This window comes from Silene latifolia, chromosome 1, assembly GCF_048544455.1.
Source record: "Silene latifolia isolate original U9 population chromosome 1, ASM4854445v1, whole genome shotgun sequence".
Taxonomy (NCBI): Eukaryota; Viridiplantae; Streptophyta; class Magnoliopsida; order Caryophyllales; family Caryophyllaceae; genus Silene; species Silene latifolia.
In genome coordinates this window covers 10,859,340-10,882,591 of record NC_133526.1, presented here as the reverse complement: position 1 = coordinate 10,882,591, position 23,252 = coordinate 10,859,340, and the positions used below count along the sequence as shown (strand labels likewise).

General features: G+C 37.4%; 2 protein-coding genes, 1 long non-coding RNA gene and 1 other non-coding gene across 9 annotated transcripts in view; 2 read left to right on the top strand and 2 right to left on the bottom strand.

Moving 5' to 3' along the window:
• The window catches only part of LOC141598464 (uncharacterized), a 162,048-nt gene extending 139,582 nt beyond the window's left edge, over positions 1–22,466 (top strand). Inside the window, exon 3 of the long non-coding RNA XR_012523534.1 lies at positions 22,412–22,466. This is a non-coding gene — a long non-coding RNA (uncharacterized LOC141598464). The remainder of the gene's footprint in view (positions 1–22,411) is intronic.
• On the bottom strand, positions 537–7,007 carry LOC141598388 (uncharacterized). Its single transcript, XM_074418147.1, has 5 exons — positions 6,807–7,007; positions 4,278–4,872; positions 4,002–4,121; positions 1,919–2,218; positions 537–1,562 (listed from the first exon to the last, which is right to left on the bottom strand). The coding sequence occupies exons 2-5, from the start codon at positions 4,869–4,871 to the stop codon at positions 957–959; spliced, it is 1,620 nt and encodes a 539-aa protein (XP_074274248.1). The 5' UTR covers position 4,872; positions 6,807–7,007; the 3' UTR covers positions 537–956.
• LOC141598351 (uncharacterized) lies at positions 9,353–15,287 on the bottom strand. Of its 6 annotated transcripts, XM_074418141.1 has the most exons (9): positions 15,147–15,271; positions 13,759–14,139; positions 11,987–13,119; positions 10,994–11,803; positions 10,641–10,910; positions 10,310–10,390; positions 10,139–10,232; positions 9,896–9,962; positions 9,353–9,646 (listed from the first exon to the last, which is right to left on the bottom strand). In XM_074418141.1, the coding sequence occupies exons 1-9, from the start codon at positions 15,175–15,177 to the stop codon at positions 9,613–9,615; spliced, it is 2,901 nt and encodes a 966-aa protein (XP_074274242.1). In that variant the 5' UTR covers positions 15,178–15,271; the 3' UTR covers positions 9,353–9,612. The 6 variants fall into 6 exon arrangements, 4 of the variants coding, with proteins under 4 accessions (XP_074274242.1, XP_074274230.1, XP_074274236.1 ...); XR_012523470.1 differs by having other exon boundaries at positions 10,315–10,390; positions 10,994–13,119; positions 15,147–15,287; XR_012523474.1 differs by having other exon boundaries at positions 10,641–10,882; positions 10,994–13,119; positions 15,147–15,287.
• Positions 15,394–15,465, top strand: TRNAP-AGG (transfer RNA proline (anticodon AGG)). The gene has a single exon. It is a non-coding gene; the product is annotated as a tRNA-Pro (tRNA).
• Positions 22,467–23,252: the final 786 nt, after the last annotated feature.

Sequence of the window (23,252 nt, the reverse complement as noted above, 5' to 3'; positions counted from 1 at the left end):
CCCATGGGCATATCAAGATGCATATGCATCGACTTGATTACATCTCAAGTCTCAACACAAATGGGAAAGGTCGACGAGCCTTTGCCAGGAGTATGAGCCAAACAATTCTAATAATGTCGTCGGTACAAATGGTACTGAGGGGCTAGAATGCTATCTGATGCTTCAAATCACACATCCGATCCGGGGAACATTTTGAAAGAGTAACGCGGACTGAACAAACACAACCCGAGTGAGTCCTTCCTCAACTTCTGATGCTATGATGGCAGCCTGCAGTTAAACATACTTGTTTTCTTTCTACTAATTTGAAGCCAAGGTGGATACTAGATTGGTGCACATCTGACCATATAACACCTCACTTGGACTTCTTTGAATCACACTGTCACGAACTTGAGCCTTTAAGCATAAGGCCCGCCTTACATAGGAGTTTGTGTATTCGCCAGACCATTACAAAATTCCAAAACGATAATGATGAAGCCGCATTATTTCCAAATTTCAGCACAAGCTCCTTATTTGACATCGGTGACAACTCACAAGGATGCACAACAAATGAAGCTCCTTTCTGGATGCATTCAAAGCCTATCAGCATCATCTATTTACACCAAAACAGAAAAACCAAGGAACCTGCTTTCTAAACAGAGCATAATTTAGTTGAGATTACAGCGGGTTAGTGTACAACCACTCGTGGCTTGTGTGTCTTTACCAGCCAAATAAATAGAAAACAAATATCTTTGAAACATTATAAAAGGCATTTGTTGCATTTGGATTATCAAAGGCAGCCTTTGCATCATATTCATCCACCTTAGTCACTGAAAACTGTAATCCTGGCATCAAAGCGTTACTTCGAGTTTGAATTCTCATTTGCCTTTCTCCTCAGCTCAAGAAATATACTTCCATTCCGTGCACAAGATTATAAGGAGCAAGACAGAGAACACTGTCATCCTTAAGGAAACCGAGGGTCACCGATAAGAGTACGAAGCACCCACAAACGAGTATCGAGATGACACTGGAGCTGATGCCAGGTCAGCGGGACCCCCAACGTTACGATTCTTCTGGTTGTAGTCTGGCAACTCATGAGAAGCAGATGATGAATATATTCTTTCATCAATGGCACTTCTTGGCAATGGGTAATCACTAGCATCAACTACACGGTTCATGTCTGATGGATGTGCTGTGATCACTCTTGTCTGGCTGTAAGACTCATATGCAGGGGCCGGGACTCTTGGTGACCTTACATAAGGATCGGTAGAGGTTTCATGATAATTACTAGGGAGATATTTATCCTCTAGATATTGATTCACTTCCCTAACTTGTGGAACTGGTTTCACAGAAGATAGCTCGGCCCGACCCCTTAATTCATTCACTTCCCTAACTTGTGGAACTGGTTTCACAGAAGATAGCTCGGTTCGACCCCTTAAACCATATCGCCGATACTCTTCTTCACTAAGATATACAGGATCAGACCGAACTGCCTGCTCCCGGTATGATGATGAAGTCCCATATGTAAGTGCTGATTGTCCAACAATTTGCTCCTGAGCACGGTTCTCTAATGGGTTTGAGAGTCCCTGTTCAGATGAGATCTTGAATTAGAGAAAAGAAGGAAAAAGGGTTGTAATAAATATTTATAAAAAAATACTTTAGAAACGATTTATTCATACAACTGAGATGCAGAAAGCTACCAACCGTCCTCAAAGAACTAAAACCCGAATGTAAACAATTCCATCTAATAATTCTCTTTTTCCTTTTTTTATTCAAGAATACCGAGTAACTTATAGGATAAATTGTTAGATAGATGATAAAGCAATAGTTCTCTTTTTCTTTTAAACTAAAACTAATAACTATATGGATTTATAGATTTGGGGTTCTATTCATAGGGCCTAATTGAACATGTTATTAACCAGAGATGCTCCTGAGGCATTACCCTATATGCTTGGGGAGGAGCTCTGAAAATTTGTTCTTGAGTAGAGGGAGGATCCCTGTAAACAGGAGCAGAGGTCCTGAACAGTTGGTTATTATCCTGGGTACCGCCAGAAGGTTGAGGGATAAGAGCGTAGGAAACTGTATCCTGCCTCAGCCCACGTAAATTAGGCCGCAGACCAAATTTGCGATATTCCTCCTCAGAGACATAAAGTGGATCGAAAGAAGATGAGGGTTGCTGAGCAACTCGATGGTCCTTGTGAGACTGTTGTCTCGGCCGGAATAGCGATTTTAGGCTGTGGACCTGCAAACAAGGAAACCTCTGTACTTTATTCACAGCAAGATTTATTACTTTAAACAGGGAAACAAAAACGCTCAACTTGGGGTTTATTTGTTACAGAACTGCATCAGGAATAAAGGGATAACCTTCAAATAAATCCTGAGTTGATGAATAAAGATAATCATCTTAAGCTATGTTAATATGACTTTGTTAGGAGTGTCGGAAATGAGTAGATATATCCAAGTCTTGGACTCAGGATGACTAAAATTTTTAGACATGAGGACCCTGTCCTAAAATGAGGATACAAGTGCGAGGAAACATCTTCAGAGCAAAATACACTTCTAAACTTGAAATATATCAGTTTTCTAAAGTAAAATGGAAAGAAGTTTGACATATAAGACAATAATCAATATAATACTAAATGCTTTATAAACTCTTCCTCTACTTTTTTTTGGTGAGACCCTCACTAGTTTAGCTCTCCTAGGAAGAAGTGTCAGGCTCATAAGTGTCGGGTCTGGTATCCATGTCATGTTGTGTCGACACGGTTACGGTCCTAAAAGTAAAATCGAATAACATAGGTCTTAAGCACATAATACGTCGATTATTGCCCATCACAGTTAATTAAGCAAGGCTTCCACCAAAGACAACCAATGTATGGTTGTAAATTTTGTAATATTGCTGACTCGCCATATATATATTGAAGATGGTCTCATTGCCACATTCATATGAGGGACTGACTCAATGACCAAATAAGAAAGAGTGGATTTCTAGTTCATATAAAACAAACACGCTCAAAGATATAAACTTACAGACAGGTGATTAAGTACATGACATCTTCACCACCAAAGATAAAAAGTATACAGATATTGCTCAAGTATTAGGTCATATGGAATCAATATGACAAATGAAAAGGGAAGTCAACATAAGTTGACACATTAGCAAGGTCTGTACAGGATAGATATTTGATACTCCCATCAGAATCAACGTGCCGCCATCATCTGCATCAACTTACTATCATGGCCGTCCCTGACATTTTGGGGGCCCTGTGCGAGATTTATACGATAGGCCCCTTAAGGCCTTAATTATTAGCGTACTTTATATTTTATAAAAATATAAGAATTTTTTTAAAAAAGCATTTAATTTTTTTTACAAAAATATAAACATTTTATTTTAATCGGGTGATAAAAAAGACCCTTTATGTGGTATAAATAAACTTTTGTATCTTCAAATACAAGCAATTGTAAGTATCTTGGTGGTAATGTATCACTGCTTTTCATATCGACGCAGGTTCGAGCCTTGACAGAGGCTTATTTTATTTCATTTTCAAAAGCAAATTAAAGTTCAAAATTGCAGCTAGTGAGAGTCGAACCAGGAATGCCAGGAAAGTGGGGCACCTACCTTACCAATTGCACTACAAAACTTCTGATGATTAATATATACGTGAAGTAGTATATATCAGCATATAGTAGCTTCATCAATAATTGGGCCCCTTAAAATTAGGGCCCTGTTCCGCCGCACGGGTTGAACGCCCTCTGGGCCGGCCCTGTTACTATATACCTCAGGCACAAGGATGAGACAACATGGTGCAAAAGCATGCTCCGAGAAAAAAAATCTCTTTAGTTCCTAAGCGACTTCACATATTCTGTAATCTTTATTCCGATTCCCCCACCACAAAGGACTTTATCGAGTTTTGTGGTTACATACTCTTACGTGATTTACCAAAATGCATCCAACAACTTCAATGAGCATTGATCACTAATTTTGCATAAAAGAAAAATGCTAATAAAGTACATGAAGAGGAACATACTTGTTTGGAAGTTAGCTCGACTTGGAATTTATTCGTTCTCTCATCATAGTTTTCCTTAATTGCTTTCTTGAAAACGCTTTCGGAAAGAGGCAAGCAGTCTTTAATGATCCTGAAGCGCACCTGAGATGCACCATGATCATCAAGCACCATCAAATATGGAGGAAGATTTATTTATTTATTTTAATAAAAAAAAGAATACTGAGAAAGAGAGTGATAGATGCCAAATGTTAATTCTATGTACGATAAAAGACACAGGAGTGCTTTGAAAAGATTCACCTGAGCAGGGAAACCTCCACCAAATGCAGCGGGCTCAAGGTTCATACCCCCAGCAGACGATGCTTCGTAGACACCATAAAGAAGCCTGAGATCAAAGTCATAGAGGAACAGCTTTAGACCAGGTTTTATACCAAGCACAACCTCCTTCTTCCCCGATGACACGGCCATGACATTGTAACGGAAGCAATCAGGTTTGGTTTTAGCGTTGCACATGAAAATCAGTCCAGCAACTTTCCTCTCTGATTTTGGACTATCAACTTTCCTCTCCGATTTTGGACTATGATCAACCCTTATTTCTTGATGTTTATTGCTCTTATTATTCTGCTTGTTGCTCCTCTTTACAGAATGCAATTTTTTCTCATTGCCTCCTGGATTTAAATCATTGTCTTTTCCCGTTGCTGCAGAACTCTTGCTCGTACCCTCATCAGCAACTTGACTCTGTGATGTACCTTCTCCGTCCTTAGATTTGAGTTGCCGTGTAGAGTTTTTAAACTTTTTCTCTTTTGGCTTTAACGACTCGGGAGCCTGATTCTCAGAAAGCACCAACTGAGTGGAGTTGGAAGGAGGTTTAATGTTTTTCTTACGCTTTCCCATTCTGATATAAACATGAAGAAAATATTCATGAAGCGGACATCATTTAGAATGCATAACTACATTTAGAAAAACCTATACAAGGAGTTTTTTCAGTATGCAGATCAGAAACGTGTTTAGTCTAACCATTTTAAATGAAAATACGTTCAGGCAAGAAAATTTTGGCTTGACAGAAAAAACGGTAAGTTGTTCTATCAAACATTACTGGAGAAACCCAACAAAACCGGTGCCAATCACTTTTAGTTTCCAAGGTGAGTTACCACTTACCAGTGCACATCCTTCCACGCATCATGTGGTAAACATTATGATCACATATGCATTGCCCAAATATCTATATCTTACATAACAATAGCCAATCAGCAAAAGGCCGCTTGACTTAATCGTCAATAACGGCTATAAACAACATTACTTTGATGCCCTTATCATCCCTGTTATATTAAAAGATTAAGAGGTCTCCAAAGTTTTCCCGCCAAATGAAATACTCTATGATTGGTCCTCACACTATAAACAACAACATCATCAGAGCCTTAATCCCAAAATGATTTGGGGTCGGCTGACATGAATCATCCTTTAGAACCGTCCATGGGTGATCGCACACCTCAAAATGCGAAAATATAGAAAAGGAAAAGTGAAAAACAAAAGGGGAGTGAAAAATAATACAAAAGTCAAGGTAAACTTATAAGTTTTAAAATCGAAGCCCGGATTTCTTTTATAAAAACTTAGAATTTAAATCAAGAATAAAGATTAAAACGAATTTGAAAAACGAAGTAAAACTCAAGGGTCTGGAATACCTTAAAAGTGAACCAAGTATATTAATATATAAGAAAGTTTTTGGTAAAAACGTGTAATAAATCCGAAAAGAACAAATAAATTTTTAAAAATTAAATAAAAACACTACATATTAATGAGAGATTTTGATTTTGTTACATAAATAGAATCATAGAACTGCATTAATAATATGTATGATACTTCCTCCATTCAACTCCACTCTACCACTTTCCATTTTCTACACTATTCACAACTTAACATTCAATTTCAATTTTCTCTCAAAATATAAGTGAAAATATATTCATGTGGGATCTTATTTGATTCGTCTTTACGAGTACATTAAAAATATCTAACTTTTATATTTTTTGCAAATACGTAACTAACGATATTTACCGCATAAAACATGTATTGGCAAACGTGAAAAAGCAAAGTGGTAGAGTGGAGTTGAATGGAGGAAGTATGATAGAATTATTTTGCACAAAAATTTTCACAATTCTAATTTCATGTGTTTTGATACAAAGGTAATAATATAAACTCGATAATCGACACTATGATACTATGGCACTTGGCAATTAGCATATAAATGCCCCTAAATATACCTTAAGCAAACCAATCATATAGGTGAATATCTCCTGCAATATCGGTGCCATTTGGTCTTCTCTGATGTAGTTTTACAGTAAGATAATGTAAAACGGATCCCAGAAACAAAAACTAAGAAAAACAGTTATCAAAAACCCGAGGACGCGACACAAATTCTTGTGTAAAACCACCTTACACGTGAATTTGTGTATCGGTGGCTTGGTGCCATGAAGTCATGAAGATCAACAGCAGCAATATAGTTAACGAATGGATCGAACCCAAATTCAATTTGAGAAAAATCACTATTCCAAGCGCAACCCACATACTAATTCCTTATTAATTGTAATTTTTTACGGAAATTCCTTTTCAAAGGTTGTGATTTGAGCTTGTTCTAGGTCAAACAGAATTGATTTTAAACTAACAATCACAAGAATCTAGCAATTAGGTTTCGCAAAGATCTCGAACTCATAAAACAAAATTAAAATATACAAAGGGGAACCAAATCAAATGAAACCCATGATTATTAGCAGAAGAAGATTTGATTAATTGAACTACACATATAAAAAAAGTGAGAAGAGATGAAGAGCAAACCTTGTGAATTACTCGTATTAGCAGAAGACTGATCTTAAACTAGGAATTGCCCCAATGTGGATTGATTTAATTTTTAGGGTTTATTGTTTAGGAATTCAGATCATCAGTTTTTGTTTTTGCATTTGGGGGATATTATCCATCCCCTCAATTTCAATTTGGTGGTATATTATGCTGGAGTTCTTTGATGGAACGATAATTAAAAAGATTGAGGGTCCGTTTGGATTGAAGGAATTGGAGCGAAGGGGAAGGGAGGGAAAGGAAGGAATTTAATTTCCTTTGTTTGGATAAAAAATATGGGAGAAAGGAAATGGAAGGGGAGATAAATAAGAGGACTTATTTTCCCTCCTATAGAACAAACTATAATCTTTTCAAGGGTGACAAGATTTGGAAAGAAAACATTATTTGAACTCTAATTATACCACCAAGCATCCTTCAATCCTCCATCCATTCTTCATCTCCCTCATTCCCCCCCTTCCATTTCCCTTCATAATTTTTGTTATCCAAACACCCACATCCCATTTGCCCTCGCCTTCTCTTTCCTCCCTTCACCTCCCCTCACTCCCCCTCCCCTCCCATTCCCTCCTAAAATTGTATCCAAACGGACCCTCAAGGTTTTATTCTTTATTTTATTTTCACAAATTCTTGTTTCAGACGGACATTTTTTGTCTTATTACCAATTTATAGTTAAGGGGTTTTTGTCGGAAACTACCTTTCATTTTATTTTTGGCTTTCAACTACCTTTCATTTCTTCATTTTGCGAAAAACAACCAAAAATCCACTTCCGACAAAAAAAATCAACTTTCCGGCGTTGACTTGTTTTTTTCTCCATTTTCATACATATAACTCATATTTCTCCTTTGTTCACCCAACAAAATCCGAAAAAGCTCATCTCCATGCTCAACAACTTATCAAAAGTTTGTTCAAAGCAATTCCAATGCATTAACCATCTCAATCTCCATCTCCATCTTCGTCGTCACCTTTACTACCACTTTCACCTTCACCCTTACAGTTCAACAACCTTATAGACTACTCATGATTCATCAACCTAGTGTCCATCTAAGTCATATTAAAGTACCTTCTTTCTCTCTTCATGGTAAGATGGCGGGTATATGAAAACTAATGAGATAGTAGCACACAAGTGATCCTAAGAGTGAATCCATGATTATTTTCGAATAGTTAACACTAGGAGGTAATTTTGCCAACAAGGCCATAATAGATCATTATTATTGAAGAATTATTTACCATGTTAAGATTAATAATGATGATTTTGTTTCGGTGATTAGGACTTTGGTTCGGGTAAGAGATAAACAAATAGAGGTGATTAATGTTGGATTTAATCAATCTTTATCATCGATTATTAGGGTTATGAAGTAAAGAGTTAGATTCAACATGAAATGGTAAGTTAACGCCGGAAAGTTGATTTTTTTCGCCGGAAGTGGATTTTTGATAGCCTTTCGCAAAATGAAGAAATGAAAGGTAGTTGAAAGCCAAAAATAAAATGAAAGGTAGTTGTTCACAAATGACCCTAAATAAAATGTGGTTTCTGACAAAAAAACTCTATAGTTAAATGTAACCACAATGGTATAGGCAGACAACTTATGGGAACTGGTTTTTCAATAGTGGTCACATTTAACTGTAAAATGGTTACAAAATCTCGTCTTATTATTTCAGACAAAAAAAGGCCGTCTGAAGCAAGACGCACTGTTTATTTTATTTTCGTAATTTGATAGAGTAGCTTATAGGAGTATCAGCTAGGAAATACTTAACTCATGATCACTTAGATTAATGGGTAAGAGATTATTTTAGCTTAATAAATATCTCGTTTTTGAGTTTTGAGTCTTGGGAACCCAGATTGAGTGCGGACTAAATTGAATGGTTTACACCCAAAAAAATTACTAGGAGATATTTTAGGCAAGTTATTGAAGCTCATTATCATGCATCATCGACTAAAAATAATAACAATAATTTTAGTGATTGTGCAAGGCTATTTTGATGTAGTGTGACCGTGTGAGTGTGATTCCTACTCGTTAATCATATGGATTTTTTTAGCAGTACATTGTATTACATAATGCTACCTTAAAATATTTTAAAATGAAAGTTTTATTTTTCGAGTGAATAGTAAACCCTCGTATATAATGGACAAGGTCACAAGGACAATAATGGATTGAGGTTAGGCTCAAACGACTACATTGGCCCAAAGATAACAATGGAATCAAGAGATTGCAATATGCAGAGTTTGAACTCGCGATCTCATGCATCAATGCACCTTTGTTGAGGACAAATATTCAGCAATTCCAAATCTAAGGTTTTCTTCTCCAAGAACATTGACGAGAATTTAATCGATGCCCACTGTCAATGGTCGAGTTACCAAGGAAACGTTTCATAATGTATGGCCAAGGTTAACAAAAGGCTTATAGGGTGGAAAGCTAAGAATCTTTCACTTCCTGAAAGAGTTACTCTGGTGAAGTCTCCTTTATCAGCCATTCTTCCTTTTGGCATGCAAACTGCAAAATTACCTCGCACATTTTCTGAGTTAGACATGAAAATAGGGAAATTCCATGGAGGAGGTTCGGATGGATATCTCAGCAGACTTGGGCACCCCAACGGGTACTATTCCTTTGGCTTTTACTTCATGCCTGAAATCACCGAATTGTGATACATAATGTAACTTTACAGCAATCACTGAATTGTGACAACATATTTTACATGGAGAATCTTCGCAACTTAATGCCAAAATGATAGTGATCTGGAAAAATCACACCCCAAAAAACATCTGCACTTGGACCTTTGTCTCTGTAGGATGCTACTATCCTTTTACTTGAGCATTGAAGAGTCTATGCCTGCACAAGGATGCGGCGCCAAATGATTGAAATTTTCTCAATTAATTAACATAAGAACAAAAGGCTTATCAATGGAGATGGTTAACACAATTATTCTTAGAACTCAAAAGCATGCAAATGACATGCCTAATGTCTTACTGATATCAGTTAGGAAAAAGTTCATGCGATAAGTGAGTTGTTTAAGAATGCGGAAGGATAATCGTTGTGGACGTGTGAGAGAATGGAATGATGTTATGACTTAAAACATACCTTGCAAACTCAAGTTTCTGAATAACAATTCCATTCAGAAGCAGCTCAGGGTCATAAGCTGCTGTACCTGTAATTACTTACTTATATCAGAACTTACCACATTACATCAAATGTTACATAAATAAAGCATTGTTTATTATATTAGTAAGTTACATAAATAAAGCACATGAAAATCAAATGGAATTTTAAAAAAAGTTCCCGATTTCTTTAGGTATTTAATAGGAAGAAAGATTGAAGACTAACCTTTTTGGGTGAAAGGGATGCAATAAGCTTGATCTTCATCACAAGAGAGAATAAGCAAATCGTCCAATTTACTGTCCATGATCTCATTCACGACCTGAAATGAACAGATCACTAATCGGCTCTAGAAATAGAATAAAGGATGGAAAAATAGAGATTATTAATGTTATGTACCTCACCATGTGAAGCCTTCACCAAGCTAGCAAGCATTTCTTTTCCAGGTTTTGCATTGGGTGTGATTAAGACTCTATAGCCCTGATTAAGAGAAACATCCAGACAAAAAGGGTAGTGAGAAACCTCGTCGTCTGAAATAATTATACTTCCATGTATACCGATCAGCATTTAGATCAGTTTTTTATGCAAGAATATGTAGGTCGCCTAGGGGCTAGGGTATCACACCCTCAATCTCCACCACAAAAAACATGCCTAAACAAAGTGAGCTATTGGCTAGGATGGTTCAAAATGGAATAAAATAAGATACGGCGTTTAGAGTACAAAAACCCACTCTTAAAAGAGGATGATGCTTCGCTTGATCTAGTGAGATAGGTAGCTTAAAACCAAGTTCACGTTCTTTCTTCGCATCTCTAACAATGTAGTCCTTATCATCAATGTAAAATCCTGCCTGGTCACAGCTCTCAAGCCACCGATGTGTCACCACAGGTTTACCTTGGGCGATAAATTCAAGCATATTTCTTGTTCGCGCAAATCTATCCGTCACAAAATGAGTAGCATCTGAAGGACAAGATGCTGTAGGAACACCAAATCGCATTAAAATCTGTAAAACAAGATTGAATCACATCACTTACGTTTGAACTGAACACATAAGAATCATTTACAAACAAAAAGAGAAAATAATACCTTTAATTGATGCTTTCGGATGCTCCGATCCAAATTTTGGCTCAATAAGACCTGAATATTTGCCATGGTTTTTCGCCTTCGAGATATTTTTGAAGTAAAATCTGGTATTGACTCTGTGAAACCCAACCTGAGTAGCTCTCTGGTAAGAGCAGTCGTTGATGGCTTTTTCTTGTCATGTCCGTCAACCAAATTTGTCAAATTGACTTCACTTGGGGTCCCTGGGGATACCTGGCAACTTGAAAATACTGGATAATGTGACTTCAGGTTATCATTAGCTTTACAGCCGGTATAATCCACATTAGAAACTTGCCCAGTTGTGGTACTCTCAGGTTTCATTGAAGACAGCAAACAAGGACTGATATATATTGTTGATCTTCGTTTTCTTTTGATACCAGAATGAGAGGCTGCTGAACCGGGGCAGCTATCTCTTTTTGATTGGCATCTCAATGGAGAATGATTGTGTTTGTAGACACTCAATTTCACAGATGAATTATCTAAGTCGCTGTAATCTTCCGAATGATTTTGTATAGACCTGTGTGTTCTTTTCCCTCTAGGGAAATCCCCCAAGCACCAGCTTATAGACCCCAAAAGATTACATTCAGCACAATCATCTTCCATCGTCCTATCTTTATCAATCAACTTCATACCCCTAGTAGTCAAGGAAGAATCACTCAGATCATTGGAACGATCTGCTTTTTCAGCTGAGATATCTAACACATCGTGCATTATGCCCCGACCTTTTCTTCTATTATATAATCCAGACTTCATAACAGCAACTCTGTTGCCCATAGGCTCACTCGCAAGACCCTCCTGCATATTGAACAAACTGGATGATTTTAAGTTTGCAGAGGCACGACGAATATTCTTTACTTTCCTCCTGTTATTCGGTCTACAAAGAGGAACATCATCAGCAGATAATGACTCATTGAAATTTTCTTTGCAGTTATAGTCATCTTTAGCTCTGCATGCCTTTGCTTTCTTTGTCAAATTTACCTTCTTAGAATCCGTAAAAGTTCTTCCAACTACGCACTTTGCAGAGGCCAACTTCCCACTATTTCTTCTATCCAGTTGTTTTGATGTTTGCATATCATCAAGGATGTCAGAGCAATTAACTCTTCTTCTATTTTTAGGGCCTGAAATATCTCTATGCGCTGATCGAATTTTCTTTGGGAAAGACCAAAACTCGGCACACAATTGCTTCTGAGTATCTTCACCTGACTTCTCAGGCAACTTTTGTGGGCACTGATCAGGAACCATATCACTGCCATCAGTACAAACAACAGATGACAAAGCTTGCATAGCTTCTGCCGCAATCTGTGTATCAATCCCGACATCAAAAACATGTTCAGAATCTTCAGGAATCGCATTAATATCTGTCGTTCTTAATGGAAATTCTTCAATCTCAGAATATTCTCTGAACTCTTTTTTATGAGCATGTTCATTTCGTACAGAATTCATCACACTTGGGGACCTTCTGACATATGTACGATTGTATTTCTTGCTCCTCAAGGCAAGCTTAGGCTGACCACAATTCACTGAAGGAATACACTTCTCAACACCATCTATACTATCATTCCATTCAAAGATTTCAACTTTATCAACACTTCTATTGGCACCAGCCCACCTTAGTACACTTTGAGCTCCTTTAGCACTTAATGAAAGCGGTGAGTTCTGTTTTGTTTTGACTGGTTTAGCCGGTGAGGATGACATTGGAATGGCATTGACGGAAATATATTGATCAACAAAGAGAAGTGCAGTAGACAAGTCTTCGGGTTCTTGAGATTCAACATAACTTAACCCTCTATTATCATTATAGTCTTCAGTTGATCTGTTAACATCTTTCATTTCATAGTCTTTGAGCTTAGAAATCACATTCTTCCTTCGAGTGTACACAGCATGTACATCTCTTGTTTTTGATTGCCTTGGCCTGTCGTTTTTTTCAACTTTACATTCCACGCTCATTTGCTTACCATCTTTGGTGAAATTTAAATCACAAGAGATGACATTATTTGGGTGAGGATCCTCTTCAACGAAAATCTTCGCATCTTCCGAACTTAGGTCTGTTGCTTGCATGTTGCTATGTACAACAATGGGAGTGACTTCATTTCCCTGGCAAGCAATCATATCTGTTGCCAAGGATGAATATAGAAGGAAAGTGCGTCAATAGATTTTACCAAGATAACCAAGACCTACGCGCACTTTCTTCTTGTTTGAGGTTTCAAAAACAGTATAATCAAAAAATCCTATGATACCAAAGCAGCGACTTCAGAGACCTTGAGACACTTAAGACTTTAGGCAAAGGCAAAGTAATGTCCACCAAGTCAGAATAAGAAGATAAATTCGTAGCGAAAAGGTTGGCTCTCAAGCTATGAAAGATTCATGTACCCATGATTCCATGAATCACTGACCTTGTTGACACTGACAGCTGAAAAATATAACACAATAACAATATTACCCGACTACCCCAGTGAACCCAAACTCCTGCAAGGTGAGGTAAGGGGATTTGACACTGAAAGAATATATTCAGATGACAGGTTATAAAAAGTACATTAAAGAATTGCAGCGTCCGACAACTGTTTCCCATAATTGAATTGTAAGGGACATAATCAGTTTAGTGAGTCATTGTACTTTGTTTCCATAATGTTCAATAGGCAAAGAATGTAGTCTTTAGGTCCAGTGGAAATGAAATAAACTGAAAATGTTAACGCAACACATTAGAATAACATTAACCATTGCAGAGAAAGCGAGTAAACAAATAAACTCACATGAAGTATGTCCTTGATCACTACGATCATGGATGTCCACATTGGGCTGATCGAGTTTGTTGCATATAGGCTGAGTGTGAGATTCCACCTTAGATAAATCTGCTGCTAACCTCTCAATAAAACTCATGCGTCTACCTAAACTACCTCTGCCATAATCGGTGTCAACTATATCATCATCACTGTCGGGAACAACATTGGTATCTACTATATCATCATCATCACTGTCAGGAACAACTTCAGTATCATCTCCATACATCAAGTCAGTCTCAGAATTTTCAACATAATCAGCGTAGTGAACAACTTCAGTGTCATGAAGTACAACATCTACCACATCATTTGCAGTATTTGTATCGATTGCCACTGCATTATCAGTTGCACTCCCTGATGTCAAATCGATAAACATAATATCATATGCCTGATACAAACAGACCTTTATCATTCGTTTTAGAATCTATATTTTATACGTAATGATGATTAAATCAAATATCCTCAAACAACTAGATTATCTTTTTATTTATGGTTTATGATAAAGGGTTTTAGTTCCATACCCATGTTGGAGCATCAAGTGTTTCCACGAATACTCGAAGCAATACGTTGAGTCGGAGTAACTTAGCCGATCATGAAAATGGCAGGACACACAAAAAGAGTCCACATTCCCAAATTCAGCCAATACGGTCTACTCACCTTCACAGAAACTACTACTCCCTCCGTCCTGGTCATTTGTTGTCCTTTGGTTTTGGCACAAAGAACAAGGACAAAGGAAGGAGCCAATTACTAAATGACAAGTGGAACAAATTGAGTGTGAATGATCAAATTGTTCATTAAGTTTATTCTCAAAATAGAAAGGACAACAATTGACCGAGACACTCCAATATGGAAAAGGACAACAAATGACGGGACAGAGGGTGTATAATCAAGAAGAATCTAAGCATTGCACATGAAAGGGGCTCAATAAAACGTTGTGCTCAAACATTTAGCATTCGGATTATTTAAACAAGTTGCTTATACTAAGAAGCAAAGTTGGTCTCTTTTAGAGGACGTCTTTGTCTTAAAATTAAAACGGGTCAAATAGCACCAGACCAAATTGTCAAGTAAGAATCATAACTGAATTCGCCTTTGTTTTAAACAAGTTGCTTATAAAACTAAGAAGCAAAGGGTTTATGACTACAAAATTAGTGTCTTTTAAGACGGACAACTCCGTCTTAAGATTAAAACATGTCAAATAACACCACATGAATTTGCAAAGTAAGAATCATAACTGAATTCGACTATGTTTTAATTAGAGGAATTAATTAGCAAAGAAATGAAGAGATATAAAGTGAGATTAAATATGCAATTAATATAATTGAGAAGTGTAAATATAGTAGAAAATGGAAAAAGGGAAATACCTAGAAGATGAAGATGGGAAGGAAGCGGCATTGATTGATGATTGATATTCAAAGTACGAAAATGCAGGAAAAATGGGGGAAATCAATCAAAGGACAATTATTTTAGTACAGAAATTAAAAAGAGAGAGGGGTTTCAACTTCACTCGTTTTTGGAGGGAAATATCCCTCGCTTTTCAGCACTTTACATTTGGAGTACATCGATACTCTCGTGTTTTATATTCATATAACAGATGGTTGAACATCAAAAGGGCATTTGGTCTAGTGGTATGATTCTCGCTTAGGGTGCGAGAGGTCCCGAGTTCAATTCTCGGAATGCCCCCATCTTTTTTTCTTTTTCAACGTTTTTAGTTTTTACCTCTGAAATTAAAATGTACTCTTACTCGTACATAAGAGAGTGCCAAATGCTTATTTTTAAATCACAAATTTCCTTTGAACATAAATGTACTCATACGTGGTATTTTTTTGTCATGACTTGTGCGTTTTTGACTAGTAAGATACTAAGATAGATCACAAATCTCGTTTGTTAACCCATCCCCACCTACGCATACTATACGTACAAATCTCGCTTGGTCGAGACCACTATGCAACGTACATGAACAAAACAATCCAGATTTTAGACAATCTTCAAGACACGGTAAGTTTAAGTTACTTCATCTTGCATGATTTTATGTGCTTCTTTAAAAGCGGTCTCAATCTGCATTTTATCCACCATTGAATGGTATTCTGACCAAACAACATTTGCTATAACAACCAAAAAACAGATGTTCATGCGATTCATTTGCGTTCTCATATAATAAGCAGCTAGTCTCTCCCCAAATATCCCCGACCTTGCATACCTGCGTCCAAGTCCAGCTAGTATTTATAGTTGGTTTGTAGCTTGATTTTTAATTATGTTACTTCTTTTTCTTGTAAAACAGGATATGGATTGGCACCCATATAATACCGAGATGTTGCCTCCTCACTTCCATGATCAAATACCTTTCCGGACACGTTTGCCGCCGTTGTTTTGCGTCAACTTTGTGGAACATCACCTTCCACGTGTCATACCTAGACAGTTTGAAGTGTTCGAGGGGGTGAATCCCGATGGTGTTGGGGGTGATCTTGCACCGATCAAGTTTAAGAATAATCGAGGAAAGGTTGGCCCCAACCTTGCAACACATTATGATAAGGAGCTCTCGATATGGCACAAGAAGCAACTTACGGAGAGATACAACACCAACACCCCTACGACTTCCGCTTCCCAAATTTCGAGCACCCCCGCCACTTCTGATGTGACACCCTTGATATCCAAAATGATTATGGAAGCCCAACCCAAACTCGGCTACTTAGTCAAACCTATATCCTCAAATCACATCTTACAAACTCTGTAAACATGGTCAACAGGGTACCAACTATACTAAGGAGGTAAGGAGTGATAACGGAATAGAGAAAAAGTAAAACATTTCTGAAGGGTGCATGCATCTGCCAAGTTAGGAAACTAAGGAGTCAGACCGTAAAGATAACGGTTGACAAAAAAAAGAGGTATTCGAGTTAAGAAGATATCTCGGGAAAGAAGAAGATACGTAAAATTTAGCATAAAGACAAGGTTCAACGATCGTTAAAGAGAAGGAAAGGAGAATAGAAGCGGCACAATGAAAGGGTTACCGCTTACTAAACACTCATCAACTCAATTGATTCTAAGAGCCAAAATCAATTCACCACACAAATTCATCAGAGCCTATTGCTCTCGACGCACGTTTGTGCACCCCACTTAGAAATCACTTGACCTTAAAATAATAAACTTGAGAGAAGGGTAGGATGGGTAGAATTAGGATTTTATGTGGTAGTCTGTTTGTGATTGCTAATTGTTAGGTTTGTTGATTGTTAGTTATTAGTTTTGGTGCCACTAAAGGTTGGTTATGCCATATGTAGAATGCTTCCACTTTCTTGACATTTCTTTTCGTATTCAGTGTATCTTACCTTAATCTTCCATTTTTGTTTGGGTAGTAATTTTTCACATGATAAACTTAGTTGCATGCAAGCTTAATTTGTGCCTTTTGGTAGTTTAAATTATCAAAATTGAATTGGGGACGATTAATTAATTTTCAGACGGTCTTATAATGTATAAAAATGAAAAAAAAAAAGAAGAAATGGTGCGCGGCAATGGGCCCGGCAGCAGCAAAGTGGCAGAGCCCTGGCGCCCGGCTGGTCTTGGGGTTGGGCCGGGTCGGTCCGTGCTTGTTTCGCGGGTTTTCGTACAATCTTGGTCTTTTCGGGATAATTAATATTAAAATACAATAAGTAACAAAAGGGGTAGTAATTTGAGTTGAATCATTCTAGTAATAAAAAAATATGTTAACGGTAAAATTGTGCTTATATTAATAGTAAAGGAGATACTTTGGGACATGGATGGTAACAGATGAATTTGTGAAAAACGGACAAGAAACGAAGGAATTGTGTCAATTATAAGCTTGAATTTTGTGAAAATGTGTTTTGAAATAAGGAAGAAGATGAAGGAAGGATAAAGAAGGCCAAAAATCAGAAAAATAGAATAAAGGGGGAGGGGGCTGTCACGCGTGAGAGAAGAAAGGAGGAAAAAGTACGTGCGGAATTTTTAGTCGGGATTTTTAACGAGTCGGTTTTTGACTCGTTTCAATAATAATTAAATCCGTAAGTCAAATGCAAATTCCGTCAAGTCCAAAGTTTTTAAACACGAGATTACAATAAAATTGAGTATTCATACGACCCATTTCCAATTTCGTTTACCCAACGTTCAAACGAATTGTCATTTTCCCCCCGATACGCCCTTATTTCGAAATAAAAGATTTTACACGGTTTAAACTATTTTTAAACCTTTCAAAACTATCAAAATAAATACTTTTCTTCAAAATATAACCATATAGATGCTAGACAATCGTGCTTATCATGTGAACAAAAATATAACAACACATAGTCCAAGCATGCGAATACTAGACCGACTCATACTACACTATCATGTGAATCACTTAACATCCAGGAATCCAAACTCTATCAACCATAGCCGGCTTGCATCTCACCTTCTATGATTCATAGAATCACCATACAAGAAAGGGCAATATATCAAAGACAGGCATAAGTTCTTAGTACGGTCAATAGTCACTTTGTAACTCAAGTCAATACCACGAGGTAGGGAAGGTAATCGAACCGGTATCTTGGCTCAGCGGTTACTATTAAGAAAACATGGCCAAGAGACAACACAACCCTAGCCTAAAATCTGCGCAGACCTAGACATGCGGATACACACCACCGCACCCAAGACCCACAACCTTTTTTTTAAAACAAAGTGAAGTGAGTACCCTAAGGACACCACCGAAGGGTTGGCTAGTACTTAAGCTGACCCCATACTATCAAAATAAGTACCTGAGGTCATGCCCCAACTTGGATAAACATCCACTAGTCAGGAATACAAAGGCTATCAAGCAGTGAACATATACTCGTCAAAGACTATAAAGACCTATCTATGATGGAGGCCGAAATACTCACCTAGGACCTAGTCCCAGCTTGAATATTTTAGCCCACACCACACAAGACTCACCACACAAGTCAAGTAAGACACCCACTTAACCTTAAGAGGGCAAAAAGTCCTACTTATCAACATAAATTCTAGCATTCTATCCTGTGAAAGGCTTATAATGTCTATTTACAGCATACAATCCCAACAGAATCCTCAATATAATATTAAACTTTAACAAAGGCATCATGATTAGATCAAAGTGAATAGAAATTGGATAAAATTTAAAGAAATCTCGGGTTTAGCGATTAAAATCATGATAAAGAAGTCTCTACTCAAGGAACAAATATGGAATTAAATCAAATTTTCATTTTCAAATCTTTAAAAATAGGTTAGGTTTGCAGAAGTGACATAGGTGTTTTGAGGAAATTCTTGGAAGTAACGTGGTTCTGAGATTTATTTTATTAGGAAGTTTTCGGAACCGTTTAGGATGATGTTATGTTTGGGATATGAGTATCTGGCGTTTCCTTGTTGTCTCATTTCCCTTCTCATATTTTGGACCTTGCATGTTGACACCTTCCCTTTTGGATATCTTTATAACAGGTTCAGGTTTTAAAAATTACAGGTTTTTACCCAATTGAACCTATTACAAACATATCCTGTCAGTTTTTCTGTAGTATTACGTGTTTACTTTTCCGCAATAAATGAGGGTGTCACTTCATCCTAAGCTATTCCAAGAAACAAGGTACTTCACTATAAGTGTGATTCGTATTCATATTCTTATGTTTACATGTTATATTAATTATGACATTTCGTGGCTGGGAGAACTCGGAGTTACTCCCCACTGACTGTGGCTTTCGTATTTGTATAAAATGCGAATGACAGGTAGGTGATGCATATATGGGGTACATGGACGAGCTAGCGAGCAAAGTAACCTTGGGACCTAGACTGGTTTTATTTCATTGTGACCCTTAAACCCTTTTTATGTCACGTACATTTTAGGGACATATGTCTCCCTTTCTCTTATTTTGATTTTAACGTTGATCGGATGTTAGAACTAGTTATTGGAAACGTAATAACTTGTTCTACTCTTGTTGACGAGTGATTTTCGGTTTTAAAATTGTCTTTGACATGGAAAGTTAGCGCTCTTGTGTGCACGACAAGGGCAATTCCGTTCCATGAATGAGACGTATATTTTTGAAAACTCTTCATTAATGTTTTTGAAGGTATTTTGATTTTTGATTTATACAAATGATTTGCCTTTGACCTTATCTTGGATTTGGAATGTGATGTTCTTGAATGCGCAACGAGAGCACTTCCGTTCCTTTGATGAGAATGTTCGGTTTTCGGAAAATTTTATTTGAAACTTTTGAAAGAATTTTGATTCTTACGATAAGTGACCTTTTAAATGTTTTGGTTACCGATTCCAATTTCAGTTTTATTTTTATAACCTTTCATTTATACTTTCAAGTTACCAGTTTCGATTCATTCTTAAAAGTTTATGTCACATTCTTTGTTTTCTTGTATGATTTTGTGAATGTTATTTGAGTAGTTTATTTCACATGAAAATATGAGTCAAATTCATGCCTTTTGTAAGTACAAGTTTACATGTTAGTATGGAAATGAATTTTATAGCTATAATTGTAATGTTTTGTTGATTGTGCCGAAAACTGAGCCTTAGTCCCTTTGACTGATGCGATTTCAGTTAATTGAGTGATTGGTCAGCCGCAATTTGACCGTGCACTGTCGCGGGGTGGGGTTGCGGGTAAAAATTCGGTTGAATGAATTAGATAATCGGCCTTTTTCTTGTTTTAGGCCATTTATCAAGCTTTTGTTCACATGTATAGCTTATTGAATTTAATAGTGACTTGTATTGTAGAAATGGCCCTAGTTTCCCCTGAAGCCTTTAATATGGTTACTATTGTTAGAATTAGAAATTAGTATTGAATACTTATTGAGGGTGTCACAGTGGTGTCACAGGTTTTTGGAAGGTGACCTTCCCACATCGGTAGAAGAGGGGAACGAAGCATGGTTTATAATCATGTGGCTACCTCTTCCTAATGTGACGCGTTTTAAAGCCGTGAGGGGGTTGTGTCTCCCAAAGCGGACAATATCACGTTAGCGAGGTTACCTGGGTCACATTACGGTTGGTATCGAGCCGGGGCTGTGCGGTGGGCGCGAGGACGCCTGCCTTCTCCTTTGGGGAGGAGGGAAGGTGACCTTCCCACATCGGTAGAAGAGGGGAACGAAGCATGGTTTATAATCATGTGGCTACCTCTTCCTAATGTGACGCGTTTTAAAGCCGTGAGGGGGTTGTGTCTCCCAAAGCGGACAATATCACGTTAGCAGGTTACCTTGAGCTGTTACATATTATATTTTGAAGAAAAGTATTTATTTTGATAGTTTTGAAAGGTTTAAAAATAGTTTAAACCGTGTAAAATCTTTTATTTCGAAATAAGGGCGTATCGGGGGAAAAATGACAATTCGTTTGAACGTTGGGTAAACGAAATTGGAAATGGGTCGTATGAATTTTATAGGTATAATTGTAATGTTTTGTTGATTGTGCCGAAAACTGAGCCTTAGTCCCTTTGACTGATGCGATGTCAGTTAATTGAGTGATTGGTCAGCCGCAATTTGACCCGTACCTGTCGCAGGGCTGGGGTTGCGGGTAAAAATTCGGTTGAATGAATTAGATAATCGGCCTTTTTCTTGTTTTAGGCCATTTATTATATCTCTATTTCACATGTGTAGTTAATTGAATTTAAATAGCTTCTTATTTAGTTAGTTGAATTTTAATAGCTTCTTATTTTGTAGAAATGGCCCTAGTTTCCCCTAAAGCCTTTTATATTGTTATAATTGCTAGGATTGGAAATTAGTATTGAATACTTATTGAGGAACTGTTGGGATTGTATGCTGTAAATAGACATTTATATAGCTTTCACATGATAGAATGTTAGAATTTATGTTGGTAAGTAGGACTTTTTGCCCCCTTAAGGTTAAGTGGGTGTCTTACTTGACTTATGTGGTGAGTTTTGGGTGGTGTGGGCTAAAATATTCAAGCTGGGACTAGCTGTGACTAGGTCCTAGGTGAGTATTTCGGCCTTCATCATAGATAGGTCTTTATAGTCTCTGACGAGTATATGTTCACTGCTTGATAGCCTTTGTGTTCCTGACTAGTGGATGTTTATCCAAGTTGGGGCATGACCTCAGGTACTAATTTTGATAGTATGGGGTCAGCTTAAGTACTAACCGACCCTTCGGTGGTGTCCTTAGGGTACTCACTTCACTTTGTTTTAAAAAAAGTTGTGAGTCTTGGGTGCGGTGGTGTGTATCCGCATGTCTAGGTCTGCTTGTGATTTTAGGCTAGGGTTGTGTTGTCTCTTGGCCATGTTTTCTTAATAGTAACCGCTGAGCCAAGATACCAGTTCGATTACCTTCCCTACCTCGTGGTATAGACTTGAGTTACAAAGTGACTATTGACGGTGCTAAGAACTTATGCCTGTCTTTGATATATTGCCCTTTCTTGTTTGATGATTCTATGAATCATAGAAGGTGAGATGCAAGCCGGCTATGGTTGATAGAGTTTGGATTACAATTTGTTATATGATTCACATGATAGTTAGTTGGGTCAGTTTAGGGGTCATTTGTTAGAATACATGATAAGTAAATGGTTTATCAAATTGTTTACATGTTACACTACATGTTACATTAATTTTGACGATTCGTGGCTGGGAGGACTCGAAGTTACTCCCCACTGAATTGTGGCTTTCGTGTTTGTATAAAATGCGATTGACAGGTTGTTGATGCTTAGTTGGGGTCACAGACGGCTAGTGAGCAAGGAACCTTGGACCTAGTTTTGGCTATTTTATTAGTAAACCTTTCTATTTTTGGTTTGTATCTTTATATTTCCGTGTCTTAAGCTATGTATGTAAATTAGTTTATCAGTTGTTGCAGGGTTTTTGACACTCTTCTTGAGTTGGAATTGGTTGTGAATGGTTTAGTTAGAAATTTTTTTTGAAATTGCAGGTTTTTGGACTAGTTGAACCATTTACAAACATATCCTACCAGTTTTTCTGTAGAATTACGCATTTAGGTAATTAGATAACGCTAAATATCAAGGGTGTCACAGTTGGTATCAGAGCCTTTTATATTGTTATAATAGCTTCTTATTTTGTAGAAATGGCCCTAGTTTCCCCTAAAGCCTTTTATATTGTTATAATTGTTAGGATTGGAAATTAGTATTGAATACTTATTGAGGAACTGTTGGGATTGTATGCTGTAAATAGACATTTATATAGCTTTCACATGATAGAATGTTAGAATTTATGTTGGTAAGTAGGACTTTTTGCCCCCTTAAGGTTAAGTCTGTTGTAAGCATTTTCTTGATCTATAGAAGCAAGAACTCTCGCTGTTTGAGTGGTCGATGATGGGACTGTTACATACTCAACCCCTTCCGGGACGAAGTCGTCATCCAGCGAACTTGTGATCCAAAGGTATGGACCTTGCCGACCTCCCCTGTCTAGAATCCAATCAGGCCCACCGTGACCCTTGTTTTCAAACACCTTTTCAAGTTTGAACGCCGATTCACAGTGAGCATAGGTCGAATCGAATTCAATGAGAACCCTCCCTGAAAAAAC

Coding starts and splice junctions, on each gene's coding strand:
- LOC141598388 (XM_074418147.1), bottom strand. CDS start 4,871: ATGGGAAAGCGTAAGAAAAACATTAAACCTCCTTCCAACTCCACTCAG. Junction 4,122..4,277: donor GTGGAGGTTTCCCTGCTCAG/GTGAATCTTTTC, acceptor GGTGCATCTCAG/GTGCGCTTCAGGATCATTAA. Junction 2,219..4,001: donor TCGAGCTAACTTCCAAACAA/GTATGTTCCTCT, acceptor CCTTGTTTGCAG/GTCCACAGCCTAAAATCGCT.
- LOC141598351 (XM_074418129.1), bottom strand. CDS start 15,177: ATGCCGCTTCCTTCCCATCTTCATCTTCTAG. Junction 10,233..10,309: donor TGAAGGCTTCACATGGTGAG/GTACATAACATT, acceptor TGTTCATTTCAG/GTCGTGAATGAGATCATGGA. Junction 9,647..9,895: donor CAGAAACTTGAGTTTGCAAG/GTATGTTTTAAG, acceptor ATCCTTGTGCAG/GCATAGACTCTTCAATGCTC.